Source organism: Gigantopelta aegis, chromosome 7, assembly GCF_016097555.1.
Source record: "Gigantopelta aegis isolate Gae_Host chromosome 7, Gae_host_genome, whole genome shotgun sequence".
NCBI lineage: Eukaryota > Metazoa > Mollusca > Gastropoda > Neomphalida > Peltospiridae > Gigantopelta > Gigantopelta aegis.
This window is the reverse complement of record NC_054705.1, coordinates 34,690,350-34,712,232: the sequence shown is the minus strand read 5'-3', so window position 1 is coordinate 34,712,232 and position 21,883 is coordinate 34,690,350. Positions and strand designations below refer to the sequence as shown.

Sequence of the window (21,883 nt, the reverse complement as noted above, 5' to 3'; positions counted from 1 at the left end):
ACTACTTAACAAAATAATAACCAGCTATAACCAAATTTATGTCCCGAGTGAAATAATTTTGACTTGTCACAAGCCTTAGGGACAGACAAATAAAAATGATTTCGCGAAAGACAGGTTGGACGTAGCCCAGTGGTATATCAGGGCCGTGGTATGTGCTATCCTGTCTGTGGGATGGTGCATATAAAAGATCCTTTGCTGCTAATCGAAAAGAGTAGCCCATGAAGTGGCAACAGCAGGTTTGTCTCTCTCAATATCTGTGTGGTCTTTAACCATATAACTGTGAATAACATGTGTTGAGTGCATCATTAAATAAAACATTTCCTTCATTCATGAGGGACATAAATTTGTTAATAACTGGGATTGAGGTTGTTATTCTATTAATTACTTGAGCTATTTTTCTGTCTAACAACCTTTTATTTCCGATATCCACACTTGTACATGTAGGCCTATATAGAAATGATGGAAACAACTATATACACAATTCTGTATTGCATTAACTTCGTATTGGTTTAGCCATTTTTCAAACATGTATTTATCATATAATATCTTACATTTTCAGTACAAAGTATTTGATATTTTTCATATTACATACTTTAAGTTTGCAAATGAGATGTAAATTAATTGAGGTCATGGCACTACGTTTATAGACATTTAAGCAAACGTTCTACGGTGACCCTCAATAATTAACGTGTGCATTCAGTCATCAAACAAAAACATTTCAAAAGCAATTTTACACTGATGGCTGTTCAGCGTTCAAAAAACAAAAACCGTTAAGCACTAGTTTATTTATATGTAAGGACATCCAACATGACATCATTGAAGTTTGATACCATTTCCATTCAAAAAGACACTGCGTCACATTCTTACGTCATTTGAATATCTAATAATGCTGAACTGGAATTAAAGCTGTGTGTGCAGTTTACAAAAACATGTTGTATTAAGCTTGTGATTACATGATAAAGACATTATTACCCTCGTGTGTTTCAGTATCATCAATACCATATATTAGGAATAAAAAGAATATATTATGTATTTCCTAAAAAATTATTAAAATATGGTTAATTTAATGAATATTTTTTGAGCCAAAGACTAAATGTTGTAGCCACTTTGTATTAAAATTAACAATTGGCTAATTTGGCAATGGGAATGGTGACCCCTGATTTTATTCATAAACACAGATCATTTTCAAAAAATTCATTTTGTCAAAAAAAATCTGCAATGAATTGTATTAAAATAATGTTTTATTACAAATTTAACAATAAAAACTGACAGACGTTTGCCAAATCGTAAGGTCTTCATATTTAGTACCGACAAAGTCATTGGTTTATAAGTACTATAAATTGTCGAATGATATTAGATGACATTTCCTCAGTTTCTCTCCAATTCAACCAATGGGATATCAGCATTTCGATCATCTTAATCACGAAGACACTCCAAAAAGCCGTCTTAATAACAAGTCACGTGACCAAAATTACTTGGACACAATTGGCCAGACATCATCGCCAAGAGCTGTACAAATGACGTCAAAACAACTGGCACGAACATGCAATGACACTTGCCCTGCCCATATCAAGTAATGAACCTATAGAATGCCATCTAAATCGGTTAGAACGCTTAAGACATTTATTCAGAAATAAGAACAGGCTCCGCTTCACTCCGCCCCTTCTTATTTCTGAAGAAACATCTTAATACCTTGTAACCTATACTTGTACATTACACCAGAAATTACGATTTTTATTTTCCCGGTTACGAGTGCCCAATGGGGTAATAAATTATAAGAACATATTAAATATGGTGACCTTAGAACATGATTATAATACTATAAAAATGCAAATTATGTATGAAAATTAAAAGCAAATAAATGCTCGATTTTAATCCAACAATTTCTTTTTGAATTGGGACAGGGGTGAAATTTTAATTTTAAATTTTCAGGACATTGCAAATAGTATAGAGAATTTAAATTTGTTTTACCAATTAAAAAAAAGGGAGGGGGGACGGGATTGGTGAAAATGTAGGATTTATTTTATTATGACATATTATGCAAATATAACAACCTATTCTAAAGTGATACAAAACTATATTCAACTAACTTCACTCAGTTAAAACAATTTTTTTTCAAAATGCAAAGAAACTAAACTGAACACATGTGGGTGTACCCTGCAGTCCCGGTCAGCTGTGAACATTTAGGGATGATGGCGCTCCGATACCCACGCCAGGTAGGTGTTCCATCCCAGCGCCACGAAGTTCACAAACAGCACCCTGTAAAGAAACGCACTCAACATTTAAAACAAGAATTCAAAGAAATTAAATATCTTGTCTATCATAAATGTATTCGATGTCACCGACAGCTGCTTCCATAGATTTTCATCTCATTGCATGTTTAAAAAAATAAATAAAAATTATATATATATATATATATACAGTGAAACCCCTCTAAACCGGACACCCTCGGTACCAAGACAAATGTCCAGTAATAGAGGGATCCAGTTTAGAGAGGTTAAGTTCTGTCCTGGTTTTTAAATAGGGACTCGGTAAAACGTCTGATTTTGAGGGAATTCCAGTTTACAGAGGGTCCGGTCTTGAGAGGTTTCACTGTATATTAAAAAACAAAAACAAAAACAATTATAAATTAAAAAAAATATTAATATAATTCTAAAATTTCAAATGCATTACGATGCATTGGTGCCTCTATAAACCAATGAATGAATGAATGAATGTTTAACGACACCCCAGCATGAAAAATACATCGGCTATTGGGTGTCGAACTATGGTAAATGCAAACAAATAAAGTGATGATCATTATCAATATAAAAATTCAAGATTTAAATAAAAACAGTGTAAAGAACTGTGCAAAAATACAAATATAACAGATAGATACTGACTTTTACTCAAAATTTCAATTGTGTTGTATTGGCCATTCTCAAAGAGAATGTTACACCCCTGCACCACGGTGAGGTTACAGCATGCACAGGGACTATAAACCAAGTGTTATTGGTTTGGGACTTACAAATGGAGCCAAACAGTAAACTTTAACATTGAGCTCAGCAAAAAGTTTACCTGGTACCCAAAAAAACAAACAAAAAGAAGTGAAGCTTGGTTACCATATATCGTTGTGTGTTGGTCAACTTTGTGGGAAGACATACTTATTTTGCCCCTCAGTATTTGGTATGAAAATACTGGTTTGAAATACAAACCAACTCATCTTTTATGTACCGTTAGTTGAACCAGAGATGTTATCAATTTGACATTCACAGGCATTCGTTTTGCTGAATCGATTTTAATTTAGTTTTAATATTATTTTAATAAAGATTTCAAGATATATGTAAATAAGATTTTTGTAAAGGGATCCCCTAATGTGGGATAAAAAAAATTATGTTAATTTTAGTTCCATCTGCATTGAATGAATTGATCGCTTTGATATCGCCAGCTGATAAAAAGTAGTTTCTTTTTTTGTAAAGGCAGTGTATATATTATTTTAAGATAAATGAAAATAATGATTAACACTGCTACTTCCAATGTTTTTATAAGCGGTGATATCCCCCAAAAATGAAACGTTTCTAATATTTTCTAAAGAATTGCTAAATAAACAAAATGACAGAAAGTAAAAAGCATCAGTTACAACCAATTAAATCTGTAATTGAGGACAAAATATCAGACGATAGTTGGTGAACACAAAAAACAGAATGACTGTTCTGATCACGTGACAAATTAGGTGCCAAATAAGTGGTTGGAGTTTGCCAAATCGAAAAAACCCCCATCCGTTTTCATTGCTCAAATAAAATATAACTTTTATTGTGTGTACCAAACATACAAATGGGACAAAATACAGGCTGTTAAAAATACTAGTTAAAAACGGTAACTGTTGTAAGCTTCTAAAGTTTTTCATCAGTTGCTTTTCTGTAAATACTGCAGTTTGTTTCCTTTGATGTTCTGGGTTTTTTGGGGGGGTGGGGGAGGGGAGAAAGTGTGAATTTGGAAATAGCAGAGATGGGTGCTGTAAAATATAGTATGATGCAGGAAAATAAAGAGGGGTGCAGAAAAATAAAGGAGGGCGGCAGAATGTGAATGGAGGGTGACAAAATGCAATAGCAGGGTGGGCCGTCCTGCTTAAATGGTGCAACGAGAACATTGATTATACATATTTAAAAATTTGGAATGACCTTTGTCCAAATTATTTAAAATTTTGTTTGGCTGTTGGAAGAAATAATAAATTCGTAGGTACGAAATTATTTTAGACAAAAATTGATATCGAGATACTAAAAAACCCCATTACGATGTCATGTGATGATTTGGATTTTTCAGTAAGATTTGTAACTGTTAAAGAGACAGACCCTAGTTTTTAAACACTACAGCATATTTTTCACTAATAAAGCTGTTTTTGATAATTTAAATTAGAAGTATTTACATTTTATTATTTAGAATATTTATTTTCGTACACCTGAAGTGGTTCTGGTTATTCAGGTTTTTGTAAAATCCCAAAATGCATTTTCCATAATTTTAAAAATGAGCGTTCGTCTGAGACGTAAATTGTTGAGACAAGCTCTAGTTATTTTTAGACGGTATTTCCCCATTTAAACATCACAGACTAGTTTCCCTATGTTATAATCTTATCCATGTTTGTAGATTAACTAATAAACTTAGTGTTCATTTTCATGAGCTCAAACGAGGGTCTGTGACTTTAATTGTAAACACGAAATCACGATGTATTCAGAACCGACTCTCACTCAAACATAACTGTACACTTTACAGAAAATAACAATTCTACAGGCAGGAAGGAAGGAAATGTTTTATTTAACGACGCACTCAACACATTTTATTTACGGTTATCTGGCGTCAGACATATTGTTAAGAACCACACAGATATTGAGAAAGGAAACCCGCTGTCGCCACTTCATGGGCTACTCTTTTTCGATTAACAGCAAGGGATCATTTATATGCACCATTCCACAGACATGATAGCACATACCACAGCCTTTGATATACCAGTCTTGGTGCATTGGCTGGAACAAGAAATAGCCCAATGGGTCCACTGATGGGGATCGATCTTAGAACGACCGTGCATCAAGCAAACACTTTACCACTGGGTTACGTCCTGTCCCCCAATTCTACAGGATGCTGTCTTAATTTTGTTTTCAACAAGAACAGGAAGTAGAACTCACCTGTGATGGAGAGGCATAAAGTGAACTCGCCTGTGATGGAGAGGCATAGTTTACTCACCTGTGATGGAGAGGCATAAAGTTTACTCACCTGTGATGGAGAAGCATAGAGTTTACTCACCTGTGATGGAGAGGCATAAAGTTTACTCACCTGTGATGGAGAGGCATAAAGTTTACTCACCTGTGATGGAGAGGCATAAAGTTTACTCACCTGTGATGGAGAGGCATAAAGTTTACTCACCTGTGATGGAGAGGCATAAAGTTTACTCACCTGTGATGGAGAGGCATAAAGTAAAAGTTGATGATCTGAGCGGCTGGCCATAACTGGAAGATAAATTACAATGATTATTAGTAGTAGAAATTATGAAAGTGTTTTTTGTTTAACGACACCACTAGAGCACATTGATTAATTAATCATTGGTAGTCATCAGAGAAAACCCGCTACATTTTTCCTAATGCAGAAAGGGATCTTTTATATGCACTTTCCCACAGACAGGAAAACACATACCACAACCTTTGACCAGTTGTGGTGCACTGGTTGGAATGAGGAAAAAACCCCAATCAATTGAATGGATCCACCAAGGTGGTTCGATCCTGTGACGCTAGACATTATGAATGCCAATAAAAGGGGACACAAACTGAAAATGCAAGCCAGTGTTGGCAAATTAGAAACCCAAACATTTATATGTTGGTGATTGACCAACAGGCAATGCCTATATTAAGTTTTTTTTTACAGAACATGGCAAACAGAATAACACAAACACACGCACGCGCAGAGAGAGAGAGAGAGAGAGAGAGAGAGAGAGAGACGGACAGACAGAGACACACACACAGAGAGAGAGAGAGAGAGAGAGAGAGAGAGAGAGAGAGAGAGAGAGAGAGAGAGAGAGATGTGGTATGTTCAGAAGGGCGAGCGATCAGTCATCAGCTACCAGCACGTTTGCAGTGTGTGTGTATGTGTTTCAACTGTCGACTCCTCCCTCTGATTGTAACACATTTTTCTTCAGTATATTTTTCAGAGTATCATGATTCAACCCCCACAAAAGGTTCAAAGGTAGATACAGAGACAGAAAGGATTGTCAAAAGTTGTCAAAACGTTTGCTTGCAAATATAAACTGATGAACCATGCTAAACATGTCGACATTCCCTGAATCAGAACTTAAATTACTCTGCCATTTATAAACAACAATAAATTAATAGAAAATAATTTATAAATACAAGTAATAATAAACTGACATTAACAGCAAATCATGATAAATAATAATAAATTAAAAGTTATGGATAGCAAATTAATTGGTCATTTATAAATAATAGTAAATTAAAATTTACTAACAGCAAATGAATATTTATGAACAAATGAGCTCGACCTATATGTACACATGCCATGTTAATTGTGAACAGACAGGTATTTCATTTTTCATTTCAACTTATTTTCGTACTTATATCAAATTAACGTTCAAGCACGCTGTCCTGAGCACACACCTCAGCTATCTGAGCTGTCTGTCCAGGACAGTGCGTTAGTTGTTAGTTGTTAGTGAGAGAGAAGAAGGTGTAGTGGTCTTACACCTACCCATTGAGTCGTTAAAACTTGCTTTGGGTAGGAGCCGGTACCGGGCTGCGAACCCAGCACCTACCAGCCGTATGTCCGATGGCTTAACCACCACACCACCGAGGCCGGTACAGACAGGCAGACCACTTCACAGTTTACAGCAAGCCCCATTCATGTTTCAAGGCATTTATAATTTCTCATTTTCATAGTCTAACATGCTTTGATCAAAGACCAACCATGTTCAGCACCATAGGCTTGTGATACAGAGGTCCCTCCCCATAAAAGTGGGAGAAAAATGCATTCCTTTTTAATGCAATGAATGAATGTTTAATGACACCCCAGCACGAAAAATACATCGGCTATTGGGTGTCAAACTATGGTAAATGCAACAAAAAAATGTGATGATCAACATCAATATAAAAATTCAACAGTTCAATTAAAACACAGTGTAAAGAACTGTGCACAAACACAAATATCACAGATATATAAAATTAAAATTTAGAATAAAAGTCCGCATCACGTAAAAATTTAAAAATTAATTCTGGATGTTTTTAATGCAGTTTAGTATGTACTAGTATTTTCTGGTCACTAATGAAGGTGTTTCCAAAGCATTTCTAAAACAGGGCCCGTGCTTATAAAACTTAAAGTCCAGACTTTAACGTAATGCTATCTGAATGGCGTTGCCATGACGTTAAAAGTCTGGACTTTATTAACGTCTAGACGTTGAGGTTTATAATGGGTTGTCATACCTTAACCAGAAGCGGTCAGGCCCTTTCTAAGGGCCCTATGGGCAACCTAGGGAGACACCACAGCATCATAGAGGTCTAATTAATGAGCTACTCTCGACTCACTAATGTCAACCTAGGAAGACACCACAGCATCATAGAGGTCTAATTAATGAGCTACTCTCGACTCACTGATGTCAACCTAGGGAGACATCCCAGCATCGTAGAGGTCTAATTAACGAGCTACTCTCGACTCACTAATGTCAACCTAGGGAGACACCACAGCATCGTAGAGGTCTAATTAATGAGCTACTCTCGACTCACTAATGTCAACCTAGGGAGACACCACAGCATCGTAGAGGTCTAATTAACGAGCTACTCTCGACTCACTGATGTCAACCTAGGGAGACACCCCAGCATCATAGAGGTCTAATTAACGAGCTACTCTCGACTCACTGATGTCAACCTAGGAAGACACCACAGCATCATAGAGGTCTAATTAATGAGCTACTCTCGACTCACTGATGTCAACCTAGGGAGACACCCCAGCATCATAGAGGTCTAATTAATGAGCTACTCTCGACTCACTGATGTCAACCTAGGGAGACACCCCAGCATCGTAGAGGTCTAATTAATGAGCTACTCTCGACTCACTGATGTCAACCTAGGGAGACACCCCAGCATCAAAGAGGTCTAATTAATGAGCTACTCTCGACTCACTAATGTTAGCTCTGGAACTTTCTTTTTCGACCGACCGTTCAAAATGGCGCCCAATTTCCTCCATCAAAATTGCGCACCTTTTTCTCTTTGGCATTATACTTGCTCCATCAAAATTTCATAGCACCATTATCCCCCCTCCACCTGTTACTGACCACGGTCGGGCTGCTGGTGCTCTCTTGCACCTGCCAGTGCAGGCGGTCCCTCATCCTCCCAACCCCCACCTTTCCTGCCCAGGACAGGCGTGCACTACAACAGCTTGCTCTGAATGTGCACGTAAAGCCCTAATGCCTGACCTGACCTGACCTGACCTAAGGTTTATAAGCACGGGGCTTGAAAGGGAATTTTATTCTGGTCCCCTCCCCACCTCCTCTGTTTGAATGTCGGCCATGTTGAACACTGAAAGCCTAAAAAATTAAAACCAGTCTAATGAGATGTAACTTCCTACCTTATAGTTATTCAGAAGGACGGATTTATAGTCCTGCAAACAAAGAGAAAACATCAATAGAGCTGGGTGGTATATACCATATTTATCAGCTGGGTGGTATACCATATTTATCAACTGGGTGGTATACCATATTTATCAGCATTCGTCTGTCCCTTTAATAGTAAGGAATGTTCCTTTATTATCCATTAAAAGATTTTGTGGGAGATATCGCTGGCACTATAATTTGCGATATTTCCTGCGATATTTCCTAGGAGGTGCAAGTGCCAATAATTTTAACACGCTCATATACCACTAGAGTTTCGAGCATGTCCGTCCCGGGGCCTGTCTCTGGATAGCCAGTGACTTGCTCCGGGACAGATTCCTAGGAGGTATCACTTCTTTTGTAACGTCACTGTGTATGTTTCAGCGTTAAATCTATCGTTAGTGACGTCACGCCACTGTCATTCTGCTAGTTAACGAGTCTACCGATGCTAAATATAGTGACATTCAACTCACATTACTGACATTGTTTACAACTGTCTCAAATGAAAAGAATGATAATGGATGATAAAAAGAATACCCCTCTCATGTCTTGTGATGTCAGCATTTGTTGAAAAAGTATACAAATCCTCGCCAAGCCTCGGATTTCATACTTTTATCAACTCGTGCTAATAAATTATGATATCCTCTACCGAGCAAATATCAAAATGCTGAAATTTTAATATTGAAAATTTGTATCTGCCATTTAGTAAAGCACTATAAAATATAGCTGATGAAAGCAAAATAGCTGAAAAGAATAGAGATAGATGAGGGTCTTGTGTATGGAATTTAATTTTATTGAGATGAAATTAGCGGGTGAGCCTTAACTCAGGCATGCATTTAAAGCCGAGTATACCGCTTGATATCGGTATCGGTATTATATCAGTACCGAATGCTGTACCGATACCGAGGTAAATCACCCCCAAAATACTGATACCGATCCTGAATTTTCAATATCACTCAGTTCTAAAAATCAATATGTTTACAAAGAATTACATGTCTTCAACAATAAATTATTTTGCCACAGAATATAGAGCATATAAAGTGCAATAAGTTACCAGTTATTATTAAATTCATGTCCCGAGTGAAATTTTCAGTTGATAATAACTAGTGCCGAGTTTGTTATTCTATTTATTACGTTAGCTATTTTTTCTGTAAAAGCCTTTATTTTCGACACACATATGCATATACTTGTATAGAAATGATATAAACCACTTTATGCAGTGTTCTGAGTATTGCTATAACTTTGTAATTTAATCACGTTCATAGATAATTTTCAAAAACAAAAGTTCTCTTTATTCTGGTACAAAATCTACAATGAATTGCATTAAAATGACATTTTGTTATAAATTTAACACAAAAAACAGACAGCCGTAAACGCAAACTCTTTAAACTACATGACGTCATTGTGTGTGTTTGCCAAATCGTGATGACGTCATATTTAGTGCCGACAAGGCCATTGGTTTGTCAAATCATCCAATAGTATTGTACGTTACGACCAATGCATGATCATTTCTCAGTGAGAATTTTTCTTTCTTTTTTCCCCCATTATGAGTGCCTGCTGGGGTAATAAATATACATATATTATTAATATAAGATACATTTAGGAATATATTAATACTTTATAATATGGGTCTCCAGTGTAACATGTAAATAGAGGATATTATATGAGTGTCCATGACAGACGATGTTTACGACACGAGTGCCTAAATTATCGCATTTCCATCGCTCTCACTCGGGAAATATGATAATTTAGGCACGAGTGTCGTAAACGTTGTCTGTCATGGACACGAATGTAATATTCTGTTTATTACCGACACGATTTAATTTTCGTTGCAAATGAGGTTACTGAGTACCCCGTGTTTATCTTTTGTGACCGAGAGCAATTGTTTATTTTTTTAATGTTCTTGTGTCCTGATATCTGTATAATTTCAGTGGTTGGCACATTTGTACTGATTAACTTTTGTATAAATAATTAATAATGTTCAAACAAACAAAAATTCAATAGCAATTTTGCATTGGCATTTTCCCAGCACCCTGAAAATGGGAACGTCATGTACCCAGTTTCGTGTTACTGTAAGGAGATGTAAAGTGACGTCATTGGAATGCTGACATCATTCAAATTCAAAATTAGCTGGAATGTCATTTTAGCCAACCAGAAAGAAATGTACTCTTACAACAGCCAATCGTTAAACGACAATGCCAGGAGGACATACGATTTAGTTATGACATACGAGGGAAATCATACGATAAATATGACCCTCATTATGCTGTACCTCGTAGGTAATAAAATCAAATACAAATCTGTAAAATAAATTTTTATATGTTTTGTAATATAATCCACCAGTAAAAAGTTAAAAAAATATATGGCTGATTTTACAACGTCTGTTTTAGTCTTACAAGTGGGTAACTACATGCATTTACAATGCTTAAAATAAATTTTTGTTTTGTTTAATGACACCACTAGAGCACATCGATTAATTAATTATTGGCTATTGGATGTCAAACAATATTAAATAATAGTAATAATTGAATATGTCACCTAAAGAGGGAAATAGAACTTAAAAACACTAACATTGGGGGGTGGGGTGGGGATAGGATATTCATATTTACAAAATAGACTAACTACAACATTTGACAAACAAAATTTCACTAGCTGTCAGGCATGACAATAGTTGTTATTTACTAGCCCAACATTGAATATCACTAGCCATGGGAGTGGAGCTACCATAATCTAGAAGCCCTGAACACATTTGGATAAAGTTACAACAGCACAAAACAAGATTCTGTGATATTAAAATGGAGACTAGAGATCACCTCTATAATCTTTACTTAACACGTACACGTACGTGCATTTTTAATCATGAAAAAAAGCATTTTGTGGTATTATAACCACCAGGATGACACCATCAACACTTTGGATGTATGAAAATGGACATTTTAAACAATAATATTTAAGTAATGTCCAATTTCAGTTATTGAAACAAACTCTTAGAGAAAAATATGCCACAGTGTTTAAAAACTGGGGTCCGTCACTTTAAGTATTGTTCTTACCCGCTTCAGCATTGTTTTGATTTGTTCAACACTCTCTCCACGAAGTGCAGCCATACCCGTCAGGAAGATCCACAAAATATTTGGAGCAAACAGCAGCTGAAATGAAACAAAAATATTTCTCAAACAATAATTCACCAGAATTAAAATGTCTCGCCTACCATAAACTGGTTCAGTGAACAAAGATATAATTTGTCATATAACATTCAGGATTAATCTAGTTCATTAAAAAAAAAAAAAAAAAATAATAATTAAAATTAAAATTTATAAAATGAAATTTAAAAAAAAAGCAAAAAAAGCTTTGAGATGAATATTCACAGATCCAACTATAAACCAAGTTTCATTGATGAGGGACTTACAGTTTGTGAGAAATGAATCTTAATACATAAACCTAATGTTGGAGCCAAACTCAAAAGTTGATGACGTCACTGCCAAGAAAAGTAACAAATTTATTTCACCTTCTGACAATAAAATAAAGGTAATGATGTCCTAATGGAAGTCCATCTCAAATAGAATAATTATATTGCCCTAACTCAAATTACTCAATACCTCTTAAATAGAATAATTATAAAACCATAACGCAGTCCCTCTCGAATAAAATATTTATAATGCCATAACTCCCTTTCATTGTTCAAATAGAATAATTATAATGCCATAACTCAATACCTCTCAAATAGAATAATTATATTGCCATAACTCAATACCTCTCAAATAGAATAATTATATTGCCATAACTCAATCCTTAATAATGATAATGCCATAACCCACTGTCTCTCAAATAAAATAGTTATAATGCCATAACTCCCTTTCATTGTTCAAATAGAATAATTATAATGCCATAACTCAATACCTCTCAAATAGAATAATTATATTGCCATAACTCAATACCTCTCAAATAGAATAATTATATTGCCATAACTCAATCCTTAATAATGATAATGCCATAACCCACTGTCTCTCAAATAAAATAGTTATAATGCCATAACTCCCTTTCATTGTTCAAATATAATAATTATAATGCCATAACTCAATACCTCTCAAATATAATAATTATATTGCCATAACTCAATACCTCTCAAATAGAATAATTATAATTCCATAACTCAATGCTTAATAATGATAATGCCATAACCCACTGTCTCTCAAATAAAATAGTTATAATGCCATAACTCCCTTTCATTGTTCAAATAGAATAATTATAATGCCATAACTCAATACCTCTCAAATATAATAATTATATTGCCATAACTCAATACCTCTCAAATAGAATAATTATAATTCCATAACTCAATCCTTAATAATGATAATGCCATAACCCACTGTCTCTCAAATAAAATAGTTATAATGCCATAACTCCCTTTCATTGTTCAAATAGAATAATTATAATGCCATAACTCAATACCTCTCAAATATAATAATTATATTGCCATAACTCAATACCTCTCAAATAGAATAATTATAATGCCATAACTCAATCCTTAATAATGATAATGCCATAACCCACTGTCTCTCAAATAAAATAGTTATAATGCCATAACTCCCTTTCATTTTTCAAATATAATAATTATAATGCCATAACTCAATCCTTAATAATGATAATGCCATAACCCACTGTCTCTCAAATAAAATAGTTATAATGCCATCACTTAATCCCTCTAAAATAGAATAATTATATAGGCCATAGCTCGATCCCTTTCAAATACAATAATTATAATACTCTAACTCAATCATTCTCAAATAGAATAATTATATAGTGCCAAAACTCAATCCTACTCAAATACAATAATTATATAGTGTCAAAACTCAATCCTACTCAAATAGAATAATTATAATATTAGCTCAAGATCTTGTTAAGTAGGATGATTTACCAGTTTAACAACCCAAAATATACCCCCTGCCAAACTATACCCGGGGTTAAAGTGGGCTAGCCTGTTTTATACCCCTAACCCTAACTTTTATTACTAACCTGTATACAAAATAAATAAATAAATAAACAATAATAATAAACGCTTTAAAAGAAAAGCAATTATTGCTTTCATAAAAATAAAACTATCACAGATTAGTCATTTTAGAAGATATTTCGATATTCTTTAACCCATAATATACAAATTATGATCGAAAAAACCCTCTGACATTAAAATACAGACTAGAGATGTATATTCTGGGCTAGTCTGTTTTATACCCCGGGGTATAGTTTGGCGGGGGTATATTTAGGGCTATTACACCGGTAATACTCATAACCCTTTCAAATAAAACAAGCATTCAGAGAGTACTGCTAAAGCAATACAAGTCACCTACCAAGGAAGGAAATGGTTTATTTAATGAGACACTCGACACATTTTATTTAGGGTTATATGGCGTTGGACATATGATTTAGGAAAACACAGATATTGAGGGAGGAAACACGCTGTCACTACTTCATGGGCCACTCTTTTCGATTAGCAGCAAGGGATCTTTTATATGCACCATCCCACAAACAGGATAGTACATACCACGGCCTTTGTTAAAACCAGTTATGGAGCACTGGCTGGAACGAGAAATAGCCAAATGAGCCCACCAATGGAGATCGATCCTAGATCGATCGCGCATCAGGTGAGCGCTGTACCACTGAGCTACCCCCACCCCAAGCATTCTTAGAGTGCTGCTAATACAAGTCACCTACATTTGTACAAGGCCCAACAAATTTTGGGGACTAATAAATGTTATGGTACCTTAACACAAAGCCCCCACCACCCCAACCCCTCAAAGAGATGTACACAAATAACGATGCTCTAATTCAAGACTCTCTTAAGCAATACATGTCCCTTACCGAACCCAACACATTTTCGTATCTCCTAAATTCAAGGGCCATAACTCTGTGAAAAGTGGGTAAATAAGCATAACAGTTCAAACGTTATCAGTAACAGTACATGATAAAGGTATATACAAAATTTCATATCATTATCCTCAGGCATTGCAAAAAAACAAAAGTAAAAACCCCCCACATTTTCACATCTCCTAAGTTCAAGGGCCATAACTCAAAAATGAGTAAATCATCATGAAAGTCAAACTTGATCTGTAACAGTACATGATAAAGCTATACACAAAATTTCATCTCAATATCTCAAGGCATTCTTAAAACAAACCATCCGGAAAACTATATGTGGGACAGACAGACGGACAGACAGGACGGAGATTAAACCTATAGTCCAACTGGAGGGGACTAATAATTAGAATTATGCCCTAACTCATAACCTTAATTTTTGATTGGCAAAAGATTCTCTGTCCAAAATCACCAAACTGCTATTTTCATATATTTTTTTTGGGAGGGTGGGGGCAGCTTAAACTCTGCACTAGGACAACATAATATTTATTTAATACAATGGTAAAAAAAACTATTACATATGAAGGGTCAACGGGAATAACCTATGATGTCCAAACAGATAGTATTATAATGGTTGTGTATGTCACAGTCACAATGACACACTAACTTAAAAACCTATAATTATGGTAGGCCATTAAAAGTAGTTGGTAAACTATGCTTTCTTAGGCATAAATGTTCCATGATTGCAGAGTTTTAAGCGTTAAAATTTTTAAAATATCACCTTACTAAAAATGTGATATCACAGGTTATTCCCGTAGACTCTACATATACATGCAACAGCCATTTTAGTTCAGCAATTAAAGGGACATTCCCGAGTTTGCTGCATTGTAAGATGTTTCCAACTAATAAAATATTTCTACGATTAAACTTACATATTAAATCTATTTTCTTGTTTAGAATATCAGTGTCTGTGTATTCAATGTGTTTCTGGTCATCTTAATATTTGTAAGAAGCCCAAACTGGATTTTGTCTTCAAATAATTTCGTACATACGAAAAAATCCTTTTTTTTAAGGAAATAAAATGAAATTTAACCTTGTACAAATATTAGAATGATCAGAAATGCGTTTAATATACAGCACTAATATTTTATGCAGAAAAATATATTTGATATGTAATTACAGTCATCAAAAAGTCTCTGTTAGTCAATAACATCTTTATTTTTTTTAGCAAACTCTGGAATGTCCCTTTAAGGAGCTTGTTATGTGATACTTAGCAGATCACGGGAGCGGCACGTAGCACAGTGGTAAAGAAAAAAAAAGAAGAAGAAAAGAAATGTCCTGATAGCACCAATCTATCTGCCCACCATTCTGTTACCTGATCTGCCAAAACCATCTTGATGGGAGCCAGTCTACTGCCTCTGAAGGCTTTGTCTAAGACAAAATACCAGCCACGCAAAATGGGACCCTGAAAAACAAGATACTGAAAGTAATGTATCCATGTATGACAAGAACACTGGTGCAAAATGAACTGCCTGTGACACACAGATCATATATATCGGATATTAAACAAGCTTCCATTTCGTATCATGTTTATGTCCCGAGTTAAATAATTTTTAATTGTCACAAGCTTCAGCGAGTGACAATGAAAATTATTTCACGAGTGACATAAACATGATACGAAATGGTAGCGAGTTTAATATCCTATTTATTACCCATAATCGATGTTAATTTACCGGTATATCACTCATCTCGTTTTGTTGACATTCCTGTACGGTTGTAGTGCGCCAGTTTATGACGTCATCGTGTGACGTCAAAAGTGTTACGTCCCACTTAGCATTCTAGTGGGACGTATCACTTTGATATGTACCAAGATATCTGTACCCATATGGGTAATAAATAGAGACTGCTAAACGAGTTCCGGTGTGAGACCATTTATATTGCAACAAGTGTATTCTCAATCGTAGATCACGAGTGAAAGCACACGAGTTGTAATATAAACGGTCTCACACCGGAACAAGTATAGTATTGTATTTATTACACCGCACATACATAAAAAAAAGATTGCACAGAATGAGTTCCAAAATAACTAAACAAGACATGGAAATGCACAGATTAAAGACCGGGAAAATGACGTCACTTACCAAATGATGTCATTTAGTAAAATGATGTCATGTTGTGGTCACTTCATTTAGCTATTTAACAATGAAACTTTGCATTCCTACGTCACACATCTATCAATGAAGTTTACACAAACAATATTATAAACATATTCGTCACTAAAAAGTTTTATGGACCGGCCTCAGTGGAGTTGTGGTTAGGCCATCGGATAACAGGCTGGTAGGTACTGGGTTCGGATCCCAGTCGAGGCATGGGGTTTTTAATCCAGCTACCGACTCCAAACCCTGAGTGAGTGCTCCGCAAGGCTCAATGGGTAGGTGTAAACCACTTGCACCGACCAGTGATCCATAACTGGTTCAACAAAGGCCATGGTTTGTTCTATCCTGCCTGTGGAAAGTGCAAATAAAACATCCCTTGCTACTAATCGGAAAGAGTAGCCCATGAAGTGGCGACAGCGGGTTGCCTCTCAAAATCTGTGTGGTCTTTAACCATATGTTTGACGCCATATAACTGTAAATAAAATGTGTTGAGTGCATCGTTAAATAAAACATTTTTTTCTTTCTTTCTAAAACTTTTATAAGCACCAGGTCTGGTCTCGTATTAGTTATATTTTGATATTTTCCCATAAATTATATGCATGGCTAGCTCTGAATTCAGCAGACAATTTCTCCAAATTTAAAGTTAAATAAGTACCACAACATAAAATATCAATTATTACATGAAAATATTTTGCCAAATTAAAATAAAATTCGCCAATTATTTTTTAACTTTGTGCATGCCAGAGCTAGCCCTGTGTATACATATAAAAGAAAAGAAAGAAAGGTTTTATTTAACGACACACTCAACACATTTTAATTATGGTTATATGGCATCAGACATATGGTTAAGGACCACACAGATATTGAGAGAGAAACCCACTGTCGCCACTTCATGGGCTACTCTTTTCGACTAACAGCAAGGGTTCTTTTATATGCACCATCCCACAGACAGGGTAGTACATACCATGGCCTTTAATATACCAGTCGTGGTGTACTGACTGGAATGAGAAATAGCCCAATGGGCCCTCCTATGGGGATCGATCCCAGACCGACCGCGCACTTTACCACTGGGCTACGTCCTGCCCCCTATGTAGACATATATGCCTTTACGTTTAACATTCAATAATGAATGACCTATATTTTTATACACAAATAGTATTTACCAGACACACACATCCAAATACCAGAAAGCGGGCACTTCGCACAGGATCATAATTCCGTCCTCTTTTTTCTATTATCATCTGACTTGCAACGTCACCTGTAGAGGCCAAAACACCTGAAAAACACAAAATACATACGTTAACTAGTAACAAGTACATGGATATACAGGGCTCGAACTTAACAGCGGCAACTGCCGTCGGTGACATATAAACTGCAGTCGGTTGGGGGCGTCACTGATGGTACTTTTGTGCCGCCGGATAAAAATTACTGCCGTCGGTATAGCTCTTAACCGACGGCAAAATGTATAAATGTGTATGCACATTATCTGCCAGTATTTAACACGGATGTTTGGGTCCTGGTTGGAGTTAATTGATGTTTAGTTTGTACCACGCAACAGAATTATATTTAGTCATGCGCATACCCTGTGCATGATTCCATTTATAATAAATTCTTGTTTATTGAAGTTTATTGACATAAATTCAAGAACTTTTACTACATGTAGCCTTACATACAGAAAAATAATCTTTCAGTCAAGTTTATTTGCTGCAAAAGTCAAAAAAAAAAAATTGCCATCGGCATACTCAAAATTGCCGTCGGTGGGCCCTTTCACCAACGGCAATTTATTTTTTAATTGCCGTGGGTGATAAATTCTTAAGTTTGAGCCCTGGATTTAAATTATTTGCCTACCATAAACAGGCACAGAATTAGAGAAGGACGAAGGAAATGTTTTATTTAACGACACACTCAACACATTTTATTTATGGTTATATGGTGTCAGACACAGGACCACACAGATTTTGCGAGGAAACCCACTGTCGCCACTACATGGGCTACTCTTTCCGATTAGCAGCAAGGGATCTTTTATTTGCGCTTCCCACAGGCAGGATAGCACAAACCATGGCCTTTGTTGAACCAGTTATGGATCACTGGTTGGTGCAAGTGGTTTACACCTACCCATTGAGCCTTGCGGAGCACTCACTCAGGGTTTGAAGTCGGTATCTGGATTAAAAATCTAATGCCTCGACTGGGATCCGAACCCAGTACCTACCAGCCTGTAGACCGATGGCCTAACCACGACGCCACCGAGGCTGGTCATAAAATATAGTAGAGTGCGGGGAAATAAAGAAGGGCGTGGAAAAATAAAGGAGGACGGCAAAATCATGAAAATGCAATAGCAGGGAGAACAAGGAAATGTTTTACTTTTATTTAACGATGCACTCAACACATTTTATTTACGGTTATATGGCATCAGACATATGGTTAAGGGCCACACAAATATAGAGAGAGGAAACCCGCTGCAGGGCTTCTAGGATTTTTATAAAATCCACCAGCAATGGGATCAGTGATTAAGCTATTTTTACTAGCCACAATTAAAAATTCACTAGCCCTAATTTACTTCAAGCTAATATAATTTTACTAAATAATAGTAATAATCAGATATGTCGTCTAAAGTGGGAGATAAGAGCTTCAAAATAATAACATTGGGGGTTGGGTGGGGGTAGAATATTCATATTTACAAAATAGACTTAACATTTGACTTTTTTTACTAGCCCAACATTGAATATCACTAGCCATGGGAGTGGGGCTACCATAATCTAGAAACCCTGCCGCTGTCGCCAGTTCATGGGCTATTCTTTTTGATTAGCAGCAAGAGATCTTTTATATGCATCATCCCACAGACAGGATAATGCTAGTTCACCAAAATAAACCTCGCGTGCAAAGCTGTTTGTGCTTGCACGCGAAGTTTATCTTGGTGAACTTATTTTTATGAACTAGGATAATGCATGCCACAACGGCCTTTGTTACACCAGTTGTGGAGCACTGGCTGGAATGAGAAATAGTCCAGTGGGGCCACGGACGGGAATCGATCCTAAACCGACCGCGCATCAAGCGAGCCAATTTCAACTTTTGGCATAAGTTCCACCCCCGGGCCATAGCAGGGAGAACACTGCACAATAATTAATTAAACGAGAACCTGTTGTGCCAGCCGTTGTCAACAATGGGTATTTTTCTAACATCCTCATGTATCTGCTCCAGATCCCAGCCATTTTCAAAGTAAATACCCTTCACGTGCACAACAAAATTAGATAGTAAATTAGATGCATAAATATTCAGCACACTGCAACACTGGGCGCAGCCATTTTCTTTTAGCTCCATGTAGTTTCCTTCTATAACTTTTGAGACCCGCAGTAGTATAATGAGGAGGACAACAAAGTCTATTTTTGTTCGGCTAATGTCCAAGCTGGCTATCCTGGTACACAACTGAACTATCGAGAAAAACAACTTCCGCCATATACCTCGCTAATATTAACACCAGTAAGCAGCAAAAGATATGTTATTTGCTATATGTAGCTACAGACACAATAGCACCTACTACGGGCTTTAGGCGAGACGATTTAGGCCTATAGGTCGCGGTAGGCCTATTGGCAGTCCTCACTTCCTGTCGAGGAAGACCTCTCTTACGAAGTTAGATGTGTCCACAACAGGCGTGCTTGAACACGCCATATACGTATCGTATTGTGGGTTATGTATCGTGATACGTATCGTATCGTGGGTTAGGTATCGTGATACGTATCGTATCGTGGGTTAGGTATCGTGATACGTATCGTATCGTGGGCTATGTATCGTGATATGTATCGTATCGTGGGCTATGTATCGTGATACGTATCGTATCGTGGGCTATGTATCGTGATATGTATCGTATCGTGGGTTAGGTATCGTGATACGTATCGTATTGTGGGTTAGGTATCGTGATACGTATCTTATCGTGGGTTAAGCATCGTAATACGTATCATAACGTGACGTAGGTGTATCGTGATATGTATCGTATCGTGACGTAGGTGTATCGTAATACGTATCATATCGTGACGTAGGTGTATCGTGACACCCCCTAGCACTGTCGTTAAGCAAACATTTATTTCCACCCGACTATTTTTTAGGAACATAATGGGCTGAATTTACGAAGCCTGTGTTTTCTTAGACGCAGGTGTTTAAGAATTGTAAATGTACGTAGTTGCACGCGGACCGGCCTCGGTGGCGTCGTGGCAGGCCATCGGTCTACAGGCTGGTAGGTACTGGGTTCGGATCCCAGTCGAGGCATGGGATTTTTAATCCAGATACCGACTCCAAACCCTGAGTGAGTGCTCCGCAAGGCTCAATGGGTAGGTGTAAACCACTTGCACCGACCAGTGATCCATAACTGGTTCAACAAAGGCCATGGTTTGTGTTATCCTGCCTGTGGGAAGCGCAAATAAAAGATCCCTTGCTGCTAATCGGAAGAGTAGCCCATGTAATGGCGACAGCGGGTTTCCTCTCAAAAGGAGGTGTCTGTAGGGGACTCGGTGGCATGCTCCCCAGACAATTTTGAAATAAGCATGCTATAATCGGTCCCATTCTAAAACAGCCATATTTGGGGGTTTTGTGGGGTTTTTTATAAATAATTTGTAAATAATTTCAATTTGGTTTGACGTAAAAAGAAAGGTAAAAGTGTTTCGGAAATTAAAAAAGCATAAAATAATAACTTGTAGTAAATCCCACAGTATGAAAGTTAATGTTTGTTTTGTTTAACGACACCACTATAGTACATTGTTTAATTAATCATCGGCTACTGGATGTCAAACATTTGATAATTCTGACTCGTAGTCATCAGAGGAAACCCGCTACATTTTTCCTAGTGCAGCAAGGAATCTTTTATATGCACTTTCCCACAGACAGGAAAACACATACCACGGCCTTTGACCAGTTGTGGTTCGCTGGTTGGAACGAGAAAAACCCCAAACAGTTGAATAGATCCACTGAGGTGGTTCGATCCTGCGACGCAAGCACCTCAGGCGAGCACTTAATCGACTGAGATAAATCCCGCCCAGAGACTCGATGGCATGCTCTCCAGAAAATGTTGAAATAAGTATGCTATAGTCATTTCAGTTTGGTTTGACGCAAGAAGAAAAGTGAAAGTGTTAGGAAATAGCAAAAAAACAACAAAAAAAACAACAACAAAACAAACCACAACCCAACACCCCCCCCCCCAACAAAGAAAGAAAGAAGTGTTTTATTTAACGACGCACTCAACACATTTTATTTACGGTTATATGGCGTCAGA

At 36.6% G+C, this 21,883-nt stretch overlaps 1 protein-coding gene across 1 annotated transcript; it reads right to left on the bottom strand.

Moving 5' to 3' along the window:
* Positions 1–391: 391 nt before the first annotated feature.
* LOC121377235 (protein Mpv17-like) lies at positions 392–19,911 on the bottom strand. Its single transcript, XM_041505143.1, has 7 exons — positions 19,760–19,911; positions 17,787–17,899; positions 15,843–15,932; positions 11,668–11,763; positions 8,596–8,628; positions 5,428–5,480; positions 392–2,259 (listed from the first exon to the last, which is right to left on the bottom strand). Exons 1-7 carry the CDS (start codon positions 19,830–19,832, stop codon positions 2,184–2,186), a joined length of 534 nt encoding a protein of 177 aa, XP_041361077.1. The 5' UTR covers positions 19,833–19,911; the 3' UTR covers positions 392–2,183.
* Positions 19,912–21,883: the final 1,972 nt, after the last annotated feature.